The sequence below is a fragment of the Vidua macroura genome, chromosome Z (assembly GCF_024509145.1).
Source record: "Vidua macroura isolate BioBank_ID:100142 chromosome Z, ASM2450914v1, whole genome shotgun sequence".
Classification (NCBI taxonomy): Eukaryota; Metazoa; Chordata; class Aves; order Passeriformes; family Viduidae; genus Vidua; species Vidua macroura.
In genome coordinates this window covers 26,776,566-26,790,460 of record NC_071611.1, presented here as the reverse complement: position 1 = coordinate 26,790,460, position 13,895 = coordinate 26,776,566, and the positions used below count along the sequence as shown (strand labels likewise).

The 13,895-nt window shown below is 37.6% G+C and overlaps 1 protein-coding gene across 3 annotated transcripts in view; it reads right to left on the bottom strand.

The window, feature by feature from the left end:
* The window catches only part of AGGF1 (angiogenic factor with G-patch and FHA domains 1), a 29,032-nt gene extending 15,359 nt beyond the window's left edge, over positions 1 to 13,673 (bottom strand). For all 3 annotated transcript variants that reach the window (XM_054002565.1, XM_054002566.1, XM_054002564.1), the window contains exons 1-5: positions 13,488 to 13,673; positions 12,356 to 12,452; positions 11,683 to 11,888; positions 10,859 to 11,005; positions 8,406 to 8,594 (exon numbers count right to left, since the gene is read on the bottom strand). In XM_054002565.1, the coding sequence (XP_053858540.1) occupies positions 8,406 to 8,594; positions 10,859 to 11,005; positions 11,683 to 11,888; positions 12,356 to 12,452; positions 13,488 to 13,673 (825 nt within the window). The remainder of the gene's footprint in view (positions 1 to 8,405; positions 8,595 to 10,858; positions 11,006 to 11,682; positions 11,889 to 12,355; positions 12,453 to 13,487) is intronic.
* Between the last annotated feature and the right edge of the window lie 222 nt (positions 13,674 to 13,895).

Sequence of the window (13,895 nt, the reverse complement as noted above, 5' to 3'; positions counted from 1 at the left end):
TCCTCACTTTCAAACTTGTACAACATCACTTTGAATATTTTCCTATTTTGCTTTTATGACACTCATTTCTGTCTCTCTCTCATTCAATTCTTGCAACTTGCTTAGAAGGTCTTTAACTGATCTTCATTTTATATTCCTCTTGTTTTTGTCTTCTTTTTTATTACCAGAGTCTAGAATATCTGGAATGCTCACTCATGCTTTAACTATAGACCTGTTCTTTCTGCTTTCAAAACCACATCTTTAACAGAGCCTTTAATCAAGACAGCAGATAGAGAGTATAAGCTTAACTTATGCTATGTGAAATAGTTCTACTAAAAAGATTTTCTACTGCAAAAAGTTTTTCAATTTCTCTACTAAATATCAGACAGATTGGATCATTACAGGTTCTTCCACTTCCACTTATTTCATCATCAGAAATAAAAAAAAAACAAACAATATTTTTTAACTGAGAAATCTAAAGTTTCATATTCATTTTTCCAGATTAGCTTGAAAATGTAATTCTCAATCTAGCAGCTTGACAACTATGTTAAAAAAAGAAGGAAAAAAAGAGAAAATAGAGAAAGAAAAATTGAAGTAGCTTTAAAAGATAAATAAAATCTCAGATTAAATTATGTGCCATTTTGAGTTCAGAGTAATTAAATGCATTCAATTGCCTGAATTGTATGAAATATTGCAACACAACAGGTAAAAAACACATGCTTGACCTTCTTCTGTGTGTTTCCATTTCAAGATAAATGAAATAATGTGAATATTATTATTATGGAAATTAAAGCACTTTCAGAATTGTAAAAATGGATCAGTGGCACAGATTATGACAAACTTAAGAATTCCTCTCAGCTGTTGGATAGGAGAGTGTACCTTTGAAACATGTTCAGTAAGACAGCAGGTTCTCAGGTAAAACCAGCACTTTTTAAAAAGGTTTTTATGCTTTAACTGAAAGACCATTGGTTTGTTCAGGGTTTCTCTATAATGCACTAGCCCTCCTCCCAAAATCCCCTAAGTTCTTGGATAGAAAGGAACAGGATAGCAAGGTCACTGTGTAATGTTGTTTATTTTAAACAAAAAATGTAGCAGTCCTGCCACAAATAAGCCTACACAGTTTAGACATTTCAAACATGTTAATTCCATTAGAAATATTTCTGGAATATCTGATTTTTCCTTGTATGAGTTAAATTTTTCAGTGTGTTGGCCTTTGCCTACATTTATGTTTGGTATGGGTATTAGATTGATACCAAACATACCAAGGTCTTCTGCACTCTAAAACATATTACTTCTTTAACATGGTAAACTAAGAAAGTAGCTCAGGGTATTCGAATCTAATCTGAAAACAAAGAAACTACACCATCTGCTCAAATCACAAGCAAGGCAAAACAAGACATGACTGTGATAGGCTGATGCTCAAGTACAAGGCTCCAACTGCTCGACTCCACAGTGAACCCCATGATACTCCATTTTTGGCATAATTTCAGATATTTTAAACTAGAAAGTAAAAAGGTGTTGTTTCAAAGCCTGCCTACTAAAGAGTAGACTCTTGGTTCTGTATTGAAAACAGGAATTTTTAAAAACAGTTTATAAATAGACCAAGGATTCCACACATACATTCATTCAATGATTTTGCCAATATGACCATTAAGCCTCTTCTCAGTTTCTGTATTTTTTCACAATTGCTGCACTCAACTGTTAAGAAAACAAATAACCTAAATAGTTAAGTGCTGATAAAAATGCAGTCTTCACATTTACAAAACCTTGTATGAAATAAAGGATTTTAAAACTGAATGTGGATTTTGAGCATTTCATGATTTCATGGCTCTGTATTAAAATCCACATTGGACAAAGTGTATAAATTTTTAAGCATGTGTGTAACAGAAATCCTTTTCCATTATGTATGACTATGTATTGGTTTTGGCTGGGATAAAGCTAATTTTGTAAAGCTAATTTTATTCACAGTACCTAGTGTAGGGCTGTGATTTGGATTTGTGTAGAAGATGTGGCTGGTAATACAGAGATTTTTTTTTTTAATTTGTTGCTGAGCAGCGCTTACACAAACCAAGTTCTGCTTTTGGCATCACTCCACCAGCAAGGAGCTGGGAGTGCACAAAGTGTTGGAAGCAAGACACAGCCTATATAGTTGATCCCAACTGTCCACAGGGTATCCCATACCATATTGCATCATGCTTACCAATAAATGCTGAAGGAGGGACAAGGAAGCAGGAGGAATGTTGAAAGTTTGGCCTTAGTCACCATTACCTGAGCTGGAGCCCTGCTTTCCTGGGGATGGCTGATCACCTGCCTGTCCAGGCAGGGAAGCAGTGAATTAATTTCTTGCTTTTTCTTTTGTTTGCGCATGTGGCTATATCTCAATCCACAGGTTTTCCTACTCCTGTCCTTCCAATCCTCCTCCCAGTCCTGCTGCTGCTGGAGTGAGTGAGCAGCTGTCTGGGGCTCAGTTGCTGGCTGGAGAACCATGGCTGACTACCAGTACTAACACAGGACATGTGTAGCATGTAATAAATTCTAACTGGCAAACAGCACCTTAATGCCTTGCCTCCACATAGTCATCACTTAAAAACCAGGAACTGGCAGTAAGCACAACATTCGGTAAATACTAGTGTAGTATTTCAGGGTACTAGTGTACCCTGAAAAATGCAATAAGTTCTAGCAATGTACTTAATCTCTCAATGACTACCTAACTCTTCATCCCAAACTCATGCCACAAGACACAAATTTTGCAAGTAGATGCTCATTATAACAATTTTTTACATCATGGTATTTTTTCTATACATACAGTTTTTCATTGTTGCTTTGCCCAATACATCTAGGCGGACACCAACAGTCATGAGTTAGATATGGATTGACTCAATGTGGTCCAGGTTCGAAAAACTTTGTATCTACTGGGTATTACCACATGATCTCTGGGATTTTTCTCACTAAGCTGGAACTGAGAGGTGCAATCAATCTGATAGATAATAAACTATTTTTTAACTACAGAGTTGAGTTGGTTTGTGTTTCTGCATCCCTGACAAAGTCAGCCAAAAGTACTTTGAAATCAGGATATTTATGTATCCCACGAGGACTAATCTTATAATAACAAATCATGCTGATGTGAGTGAAACTGATGGTTTTACTTTATAGAGAATATGCCGCAAACTACTGATTACAATGACCTTTTGAAATGCTGACTGTCCTACTTAGAAAGTATATATTATCATTGTCATTTAACTGTTTTTAATGAAAATTTCAAAATATTTTAAGCATTTAACTATACTTTTTGCTTTACTGTTACAGAGCAAGACATTTTGTCTTTCAGAACTTCAATTTTTCTGTACTATGGCTAACCAATATGCACGTTCACGCAATTCTTCAGTACCCCCATACACAAGAACTTTCTATTGTGAGCATAATTAGCTCAATTCGAAGAACTGCACTGTTTAAACTAATTTTTTCTGAATTTATTTTATACAAAGCAGAGAAATATAGACAAATACAACTTTTCTCAAATGTGTAGCCTGTTTTTTGGTCTGCTAGAAGTTCAGTAGGTGATTTAACAGATTCATTTTTTCTCAGCACTCTTTTACAGGACTGAATAGTACACCTTTAGCATTGATACCCTAAATTTGAAATCTTAATCTGAAATTCATTATTTTACTAAATAAATATTTTCAAACACTTAAAAATAGCTCTTTCAAACAAATGACTAACCTTTCATGTGCTAAAATCATTCTACATGTACTTCAGTTACTCTCATCCACCCTATACAATACTCAATTTTCCAGTGCAAAAAATCTAATTAAATACCAGAAAAAAACCCTCTTCCTACAGCATATAGGAGCCATTTTATACACTGGTGGTGGACAGTTCTGAAATAAATAACTGTACCTAAAGAATGAGTAGTTTCTTTAGTCCAGACCCTTTATGTTATACAGGGATGCTAAATACTTCTCTTCCCAAATATTCTAGAATGCCAAAGTTTTCCTCAGATGTTACTTACAAAGTATTTAAAATCTATTTCAAAGCTACTTTGCAGGTAAATGGATTTTGATTAAATAGCTTTAAAAAATTTATTAATTCTTCTAGGTAAAAATGTATCCAAACATCAATTACTAGATATTCTTTTTTCTTTAATAAAAACATCAATGTTAAAGGTAAACATCCATGGACTAAAGTGTGTTTGTTGTCTCAACTATTTACCAGAAGCTGCCAATCCAACAGAAGAAATCTTCAGATTAGCCATGGTTTCTGTCAACTGACGTACCTAAAGATGGGATGAATATCAGCAAAAAGTAAACTACCTATGATAATAAAGTAAAAGTCACTGCTTCAAGAGTTCTATGGGAAATATTACTATGCCTTGCTTCTCCTACAAAAGTAGCTATGATGAATCTATAATGGAAAAGAATATGGTAGAAGTTAATTTTGAAATAAACACTGAAATAAAATTCAGTAGGTGGTAGTTTGAAAATTAAATAAAAAATTAAATTTAAAAACAATTTATGGAAAAAGATGGCAGTGTCAGAACTTTCTTCTAAAATTTGCCATGTATTTCTAACAGCCCCAATGCAGCAAGTAGAACTGCAGGATCACTGCTGCATACAGTCTGTTCTCCAAATTGTATGGAAGCCCTGGATCTTAATGTTGGGCCAGGGATCCTATTATCACTTATGTCACCTTTTTTTAAAATTTTTAAACCTTTTCAAATTTACTTATTTAAAGGGTTTTCTTGTACAGAAGAAAATACCATGTTTCTTGTTCCACCTTTTTTCTGACCTACCCCTACAAAAAGATACCAGAACTAAAGGTATTCTACCAATGTATGACCTACATAGAGACTAAGACTTCATCCTGGCAAAAAAAAAATTCTGATTCTCAATTAAAAGGAAGCAAGTAGAGACAGCATATTTTGTTTCACAAGTCAAAAGTAAACTATTTGTAATATAGTTTCAGTTTGTGACTGAAAAGCAAGGATATCTTAAAGGAAAGTTCTTGTATTAATTAGGAACATTCACAGGTGATAGTAAGCACATGATTTCCTCTCTGCTGTTTTTTACAATAAGAATGACATTCATATTAGTAACACTTATGAGTATTTTCTTGTCTTTCAAAAGGTTATTCACATTTTTAAAAATGCAATAATATTTTAAAATATTTTTGTTTACATTCTCAGAATTATATTGGGTTTTCTTTAAGAATACTCCAATATTTTTTGACAACTCACTTGTCATTTTTGTAGTTAAGTATCCTAGTTTCCTACTTACAAATAAATACTGTATGTAAGATAGCTGAGTACATGAACTTCCTCACAATAGACAGAAACTAAACCACAACAAAAAACCCTCCTGTGACCAGAAACAGAAAGTTAATGGATCATTCCAGTTACATTAGTTTTTTAAACAAAAAAGGTATTAACTTTGGTTTATATTAAGTCATTCAAAAATCACAGGCAATTTTGGTAAGAATCATTGCTTATTAACACTATCTACCTACAAATATATGCTTGATAATCTACACACATAACTGCTACATTTCCTTATTTCTTGCATATGACAATTTTTCAGTAATTATAAATATCTATAAATATTTGTTTACATTAATTCCTTTAACTGAAAAAGAGAGAAAAAATTGATATGATTCTGTAAGTACTGCTGTCTTCCCTTGCTTTCCATGGATATTCTTATACATCACCTCAGCTTCACCCAGGAATTATAAAGTTCAGGGGGTGAATGACATGTTCCAGAAGGACACCCTGCTTTAACACTAGTGGTCCACAGCCCAGGCATTAAACCAAACCCTTCTCCTACCTGTAACATCTGTAGAAAAAGAAAGACAAGTTAAACCTACTTTGGTCTAGAAATGAGGCAATGTTGGGACCATTTTTCGGGCTAGTGGCACAATTTAATAATTGATTGGGAAAAGCAGTAATGAGGTACTAGTCTTCAAAAGCATTGTTATAAACTTCAATAATTTAAACAGTGTTCAGGGAAAGAAAAAGGAGAAGGTTATGCAGTAAGTTTGGAGAAAAGCATTTCTATATAAAATGTTTCAACTACAAAGTCCTATTTAAAACCAGATGTTTTTAGTTTTATTCTACGATGAACTAATTAGTGCCTTTGTCAATACAAGACTAAAACTAGGCAGCAATCACGCTGCCAAAAAATACCATGCATCTATGCACTTGACTGTGCAGCTTATAAACTAATTTTCCAGTTTTATAACAGAAAAATATTGTCTCTTATTCTAGAAAAATCGTAATCTTTTATATTAATATAACATGGACTTTTAAAGTGATTAATAACCACAGTAGAACACTAAAATGTTTATCTCAGCCATGTAATCTATGTAAGCAAGTTTTTCTTCTAAATCCAGCAGTGCATTTACAAAGAAGTGCACTAACAAAAAGGCATTCTTTTATTTTTGAAGTTTGAAATGGAGAGTGTTCTATGTTTCACTTTGAATTCTCCCTGTTTTTGTTTAAAAAAATAAAAAAGACCATGATTATTTCTTTGACATAGACCTTCAATCCCTATTCACAGAAGATCTGTGTACTACAGTATACTTTAAATGTTCTACCTGTGACCTTGTCAGTCAAACAAATTAATTTACAAATAAAGCAAAGTACTCAGTTTGCCATCAATAAAGCAGACAAGAAAAAAAAATGGATGTTTACCTCCTACCTTGTGACTGTGGAAGTTCACAGAAAAGATCTGTTAACAAGACTATCTAAACAAAAACACTGGTATAAAGTAAGCTTAAGACAAACCTCTATTTCTAGTATAATCAGATCACAGAAGCAGACTATGATGGGAGTCTAAAATATAGTTAACATTATTTGATAGGTCAGAGCTATACATGACTTGGAACTTTTATAAACACTTTTGTTGGTTTAGGTAACAGTTCACCACAGAACTAAATTTAAAAGACCTATTAATCAGTTTATGATAAAGACTTCTTCCTATTCCTAAAATCCTTTTCATGATTCTTTCCTGACACATGACGGATAAAGTTCTGTATTGACCAATGCCTTTAGAGAGTGGCAGAATACTAATTCAGCATTTGCACAGAGCAGGCCCAGAACTGGCTGCTGGTAAAACTGCACTTTCACTACATTAGCTCTCTTCTCTTAAGTCTAAAGAATCATTATGCTTAGTGTTGCCAAGTACCCAGATCAAGCATTCCAAACTGAAGTGTTCACTTGAAGTTTCCTCAAGGAGTAGAAATTCCTGCATTAGCCACAATTTGATTATAAAATGTGTAATCAGTCAACAACCACTATCCATCTAACCTAATTACAATTTTTCTTAATGTAAATAGTTTCCATTTTCAAGTCTTTCAAATGACCTCACTCCTGATTAAATTTTTTAACTGTGCACTGATGTTATATGACTATTATGTACAGGTATCTGGACAGTACTGTCATTGTTTCAGATTTTAACTAATCTGCATGTCTGAGGCCTACATAAACTATGTAATGGTTAAAGCAAAAGCTTTGAAGAATGCAAACCAAGAAAAATTCAAACTAGAGAAATCAATATATTACATTTTATCGTAAAATAATAAAACAAATTGACAGAATAGAACTCAACATCAGTAAGAGTGTTCATAATGGAAATGCTTCCTGAGGTTTAACAGCTGTGTTAGTACCTCTTGGTGTTCAGGAGTCTAATGTTTTTCAAGATAGCACACAACATGGTATGCTTTCTTAGCACTCAGAAAAATTTTAATACATATTAATTACAATGGGCATTTATTCAGATGTACAGCTTATCCTCACACTAACAACAGTGAAAATACAGTGAACAGTATCAATAGGAGAGCATAATATGCAAGAAATAGAACTTCAAAAATACCAATCCCAAATTGGTGACACAGTAAAATGGCAAAGGACTATGCACTGGAATGCAGTCACAGAGAAAGGATTGTGTATGAGTGTATTTTCAAAATTTACTTTTTTTTGGTTCATAATGCAAATCTGAAAAAAAACCCAACCAAACAAAAAACCAACACCAAATCACAAGCCAAAATCCCAAACCCAAGACATTGCCACTGAATTTCTGATGTAAATCCAGCCCACACAACACTGAATTAATTCTAGTGTGCCTGCTCTTCAAAAAAACTTCACTGACACTCAGTTTTAGACTCCTTTACGCTAGGTAGTATTAAAAAAAATATTGAAAAATGAAGGGGATCCAAGTTAAAAGTTTCATCCTTAACACTCAATGGGAAAGTTATTTGAACACTAACTACACGTTAGCAACTATACTCATACTGTATTTAGTTAAAATATGTTTAAATAGTTTAAAAAAATAAAGCATACATTCTCTGCATAAAGCCAAGCCCCACAGCCTGTAAATTGTATCATGGACAAAAACCCAAAAGATTTTGTATTTTCTGTCTATCAGTTCTGAGGTTACCTTATACTCATCTGCAGCAAGCCACTCTGCTTCTTTTCTCTTCTTTTTTCCCTTTTTATCCTTGGTGTGCTTAGTACCAGAGGCCTGGTAAGACTGCAGATCCACTCGTGAATGAAACTGGTATCGGCCACTTTCCACATCACAGTAGTAATAAATTCCAGTTGCTGGGTCATAATAAAGTTGGTTTTCCTTTATAAGAAATGAAGAATAATGTTATCATCATTTCAATAAATATACTGTTCAAAGAAACATCTGATTAATAAAGAACCACATTTGAATTTTGATAAAATGAAAGAACTGTGGTGGCTTGATCCTGGATGGTTACCAGATGCCCATCTAACCACTCTGTCAACTCTCCTCCTCAACAAGACTGGCAAAGATGGAAAGCTCATGGGTCAAGAGACCAAAGTCACTACAATGGGCAAACCAGATTCGACTTGGAAATAGCTAAAATACAGCTGGATGATAAGGATCAAATTAAAAACATCTCTCCCAGTCTCCTTTTTTCACAAGCTCAGTGGTACCACTTCATTCCCAGCTTATCTCCCTGTCTTCTCCCAAGCAAGTGGTGCAGGGAAAAGTAGAGGAGCTGAGATCAGTTAATGAAAAGTCCCTCTCTGCTGCTACTTCTCCCCTGCCCAGCATGGGATCTTCAAGAACTGCTTCAAGCATGGGTCCTCCACAGGCCACAGCTCCTATCAGGCTGATGTGCTCTGAGCTCTGGCATGGGCTCTCCAGTCCCCTAAGTGATGCCTTAGGATTTTAGCTTTTACATTTTTCATATATTTGTAATCCTGCAGTTCTTTAGTGTATAACTCTATACTCCATATAAAGTGTTAGCTACTGATTTCCCATTTTGGTCAGACAAAACAACTCCTCTCCAGGCCAGGGAATCAAGGACACCTCACTGTCTCAGGCCCTGAGAAATGTAAACAAAAGTGAGTTGTGGGGAGCGAATTTGGGGTAAATTACTTCATTACCTGAAACAGTAATTGGAAGATTAAACCCCAAAATGCAAATGGACCAAACTTATGTAAGTATAAAAACCTGTGATCCGTCGTCCATATTTTGCATGTAGCCCCTGAGGAGGCTTTGTCTACCCTAAATGTACCTGAGGGCCCTTCAATAAATATAACTGACTTTTATTTCCTTAATTTCATCTGATCTCTGTTTTTAGGTAGCCCAAAAAGGCATCATAAGGAGCTGCTTCTGTGTGGGATTCTCCATGGACTGTAGTATGAGTAGCTTCTGCGTGGTCTGCTCTAGGGATTGTAGGAAATTGCCTGCTTTGGTGCTTATAGAACCTCCTCCTGTTCTTCTTTGCCCCTGGTGTTCACAAGGTTATTTTTCACACTTACTCCCCCATATAGACTCCACTGTGCAGAGTTATGCCCCTTCTTACACTGGTTTCAGAGAGGCACTGCCAGCTCCTCTAATGGCTGTGCTGTGCCCTGCAGTGGAATCAGCCATGTCTAGACAGCCCCTGCTTCTCTCAGAGAGGCTACCTCTGCAGCCCCTGGCCCCATCATCAGAACTTTGCCAGCAAACACAATGCAAGAACATTTCCTGTAATTCAGAACACTTATGTACCAAGAAAAGATATTATTTTGGATAATTCCACCATAAACTGTAATCTGTAGCCCCAAACATTTATGTGTAACTATATCCACAAACAACATCAAAACCAATGGTATCCTTTAAGACCTTAAAAATTAAGTCCAGAAGCATCCTGAAAACAAACAGTTGTGTACCTCATGCATTTTTTACAGCTGAGTTGAATATAGCACTGCAAACAAACTCTGTTCTCAGTGCAGTACAGTGTACACATATCTATCCACAGATCTGTATACATATACAAAAACACCTCACAGGACAGAAAGCTATATGAAAAAGGCTTTGCAAAAGCTATATGAAAATCTGTAGCAAAAAGTAACTATTAAAAAAACTCTGTCCCATCATCTAATCTTTTTCTAACACTTCTAAAATAAGTTTTTCTTTTCCTGTAGAATCAAACTAGTTGCTAACAGTACTCAAGTAAAAGCAAAAACATTTTGTGTATTTTCTCCCAATACTCTCTTCACTGTGGAGAAGCAACCAACTTACTTCAGAAATATGTCTTTTCCTAAACAAGACATCTTTAAGCCCAAGCCTTTAGGTTTGAAAGAGTTACAGATCAGCTTTATAGCAAAAAATTTGTACAATGCCAAGTAACTTAGGGACCTATGAGACATAAAAAAAAACAGAATTAAAATCTAAATTTATGCCTTAGCCTGCTATCTGTGACTGAAATAATTAAAAAATGAATTAACAAATTTTAAACACTATTCATTTTCAGGAACCTGTTTTTCAAAATGTAAGATCAGCTTGGATCTTAGTTCTTTGCTTATCAGCTTTTACTAACAAAACTTATGCAATATGCAAAAGATTCCAAGGATTTTGGAAATGATCCTTACTGAATTGTAGTAGAATCCAGTGCTATGGTCATAATACAATCCTGTATTTTCATCATATATAAATCCAGTTTGTGAAACAGCAGCCTCTGCAGCAGCTCTCAAGCTCTCTGCCAGAGAACCTTCTGGTACTGATGTTTCTTCTGTCTCCTGATAACAGAAAGTAAGAAAGGTAAGTGCTCTATGAACTTGGACCATTTCAGAAGGCAAAAAACAGGACTAAGACTTCAGCCCGTGTCTTTTGTTTTTCCCCAGCTTTACTCAAAAGTGACTCACATCAAATATACACACAGGAAACATCTTTCAGAGCATTCCTAATACAGATTTCTGCCCTGTGCTCCATTTCAGTTGCTAGATGCTAAGGCACAAACTCAGTTAACTAAGTGACATAAGAGAAGGCTGGAGTGCAGGGAAGAAAACCAACCCACCACAAAATAAACAAAGAAACCCCACCACCAATGTTCTTCTCCTTTTATCTTGCTTCCATACGTCAATGGAAGAAAAAATAAAAAGCACGATTTATGAAAATCAGCATGGATGTATTGGACATACTCTGCTGATAAAAATGATCCTGCTTCCAGGCTATGCAGGATATATATGCCTTTTTACAAAAACTCTCAAACTCCAAGACACAAATCTAAGAGGGTGCTCCACTTGGAACCTACTACAAAAAGAACTAGTTTTGAAGTACAAGGGTATTATCAGCACTAGACCATCACAAAAACTAGTTTTGTATAAAGCTCTCAGGACCGCAAGTACATCTTTTAGATGGAGTATTAACAGAGTACTGATTTCAAAATTGGTAAAACTCCAGACAGTCCAAAAACCTGTGAATTCTGGATGAAATTTTCCTCTTCTCCACCTTCAATAGCTTTGGTGCTATCCTTCCTCAGTGGAATATTAACACCTGCATCCGATTCCTCTGTGGAATTATGCTCAGTGCCTTCATTCCCATGACTGTGCTTCACTCCTAGCTCAGATACACAATCTTGAGTATCCGTGTGACTGTAATAATTTTCATAGTAGTAATAATCTGCCAGGGCATAAGGGGAAGAGAAAGAAAAGCTGAGGTTGCATAAATTAGCAAGGCAGTATTTTACTAAAGCAGTTTAAAGATGCTATATCTTAAACTGGAAATTTACACAAGTAAGTAGTCTAATGAAAATCAAATATTAAGTAGCGCCTCTACTCTGAATTTATTCTAATCCTACTGAACAAATTATATATTGTCTTCATATACTTCAAAAATTGGCAAAGCTGTATGTTTGCAACATGAGATTACTATGTAACAAATTACAATGGCATGAATTCTGCTAGTCCATGCTACATTTTATCCTGAATTAATATCTTGAATAAATAGGAAACAGTCTGAAAGATAGTATCAGGTTACTGAATTCAATTCAGCAAAGGATACAGACCTGAAATGTATTCTATATTACAACATTTCCAAACTAAGATAGTGTTCTATATCCCTATTTAAACAGTCACCACCCTCTCTACCTGCTTGTGACCATGCAGCACAGTCCTCTGTCTGTACTTCTACACTAGACGTATCTTTCTCCTTTCTATTATGGATTTCTTTAGTGAGTTCTTCTACCTGAAAGAAAAATTGCATGTTAAAAACACATTACTGCATTTTAGTGGTCTGCTATCCCAGAAAAGAGTCAGCCTATTTTGCATTCCATAATTCAAACAAATCATAATGGCATCACAGATGTTTCAAGTGATTTGTCAGGAGATAATTTTGTACTTGAATGGCTGGCATAAAGAAACACATCATTTCTGCTCACAAAGGAGCAGAGAAACTTAATTGAGGTTATTCCTAAATGCCCACCCTGTAAAGTTGGATTTCAAGCAATGATCATTGTTCTGTAGTGATGACTGTGATTATTTACAAAGCACAGAATGTTCTGAACTAGAAGGAACCCACCAGGGTCACCAAGTCCAATTCTCGGCCCTGTACAGGACATTACAAGAGTCACATCATGTGCCTGAGAGCATTGTCCAAATGCTCCTTGAGCTCTGTCAGGCTGGTGCTCTGACCACTCCTCTGCAGAAACTTCCATTGCCCAAGCATCCCCGGTGTGAAGAACCTTTTCCTAATATCCAATCTAAAATGCTCCTGACACAATTTGAGACCGTTCCCTCGTGTTCTGCCAGAGAGATCAGTGCTGCCCGCCTGCCTCCCCCACAAGGAAGCTGTACACTGCGATGAGGGCTCCCCTAAACTACTCTCTTTTGCCATAGGCATTCACAGAGAAGTTTTGCCACTCTTCCTTTACCTCACACTTCGTTCAATAAACTTCTTTCTCTCTGCTACATGTAATTTTTCCTTCTGACTGCAAATCTAACCCTGTGACAGAGAAGGCGTTACCGTTCTCACCGCCAAGCTCCGACTCGAAACTTCAAACCTGCTCTGGCCCCTCGCAAGCCAGGAAAGCCCGGCGGGCTCCGGGAGCTGAGGGACCGTGTGGAACGGGCGCATCGGGAGGAGGGGACAAGCGGAGAGCGGGCCGAGCGGCACGCTGTCGGGGGGTGGCGGCCGCAGGGGTTCCGTGCCGCCCGGCCCGGGGAGGGGGGGGGGCGGGGCGGAAGGGTCGGAGGCCGCGGTATCCGGGTCGGGGGGCCCTACCTGCCTCCTGAGCGCCCCGCTGCTCTCCCGCTCCCGGCGGTACAGGCGTTGGGTGCGCCGCAGCCGCCGCCGCGCCCGCTCCAGCTGCGCGCGGCACGCGCCCAGTTCCGCCTGCAACGCCGCGACCACCGCCGCCTCCTGCTCGCCCGGGTCCGCCCGGCTCTCGGCGCCCGGTGGGGAGGCCATGGCCGGCCGGCCGCCCGCCCCTGCGCCGCAGCTCAGCGCCCGCCCTCAGCCCGCCCCACAGCGCCCGCGCGGCCCCGCCCGACGGCCCCGGCCATGGCCATGGCGCCCGCCGGGCGCTAGGGCAGGAAGCGGAGCGGGGCGCGCGCCACCGCACCACACCGAGAGCTGTCCCGCGCGGCGCGCGAGGGTCCGTCCCGCAGGGCGGGAGCGCGGCGCGGGGCC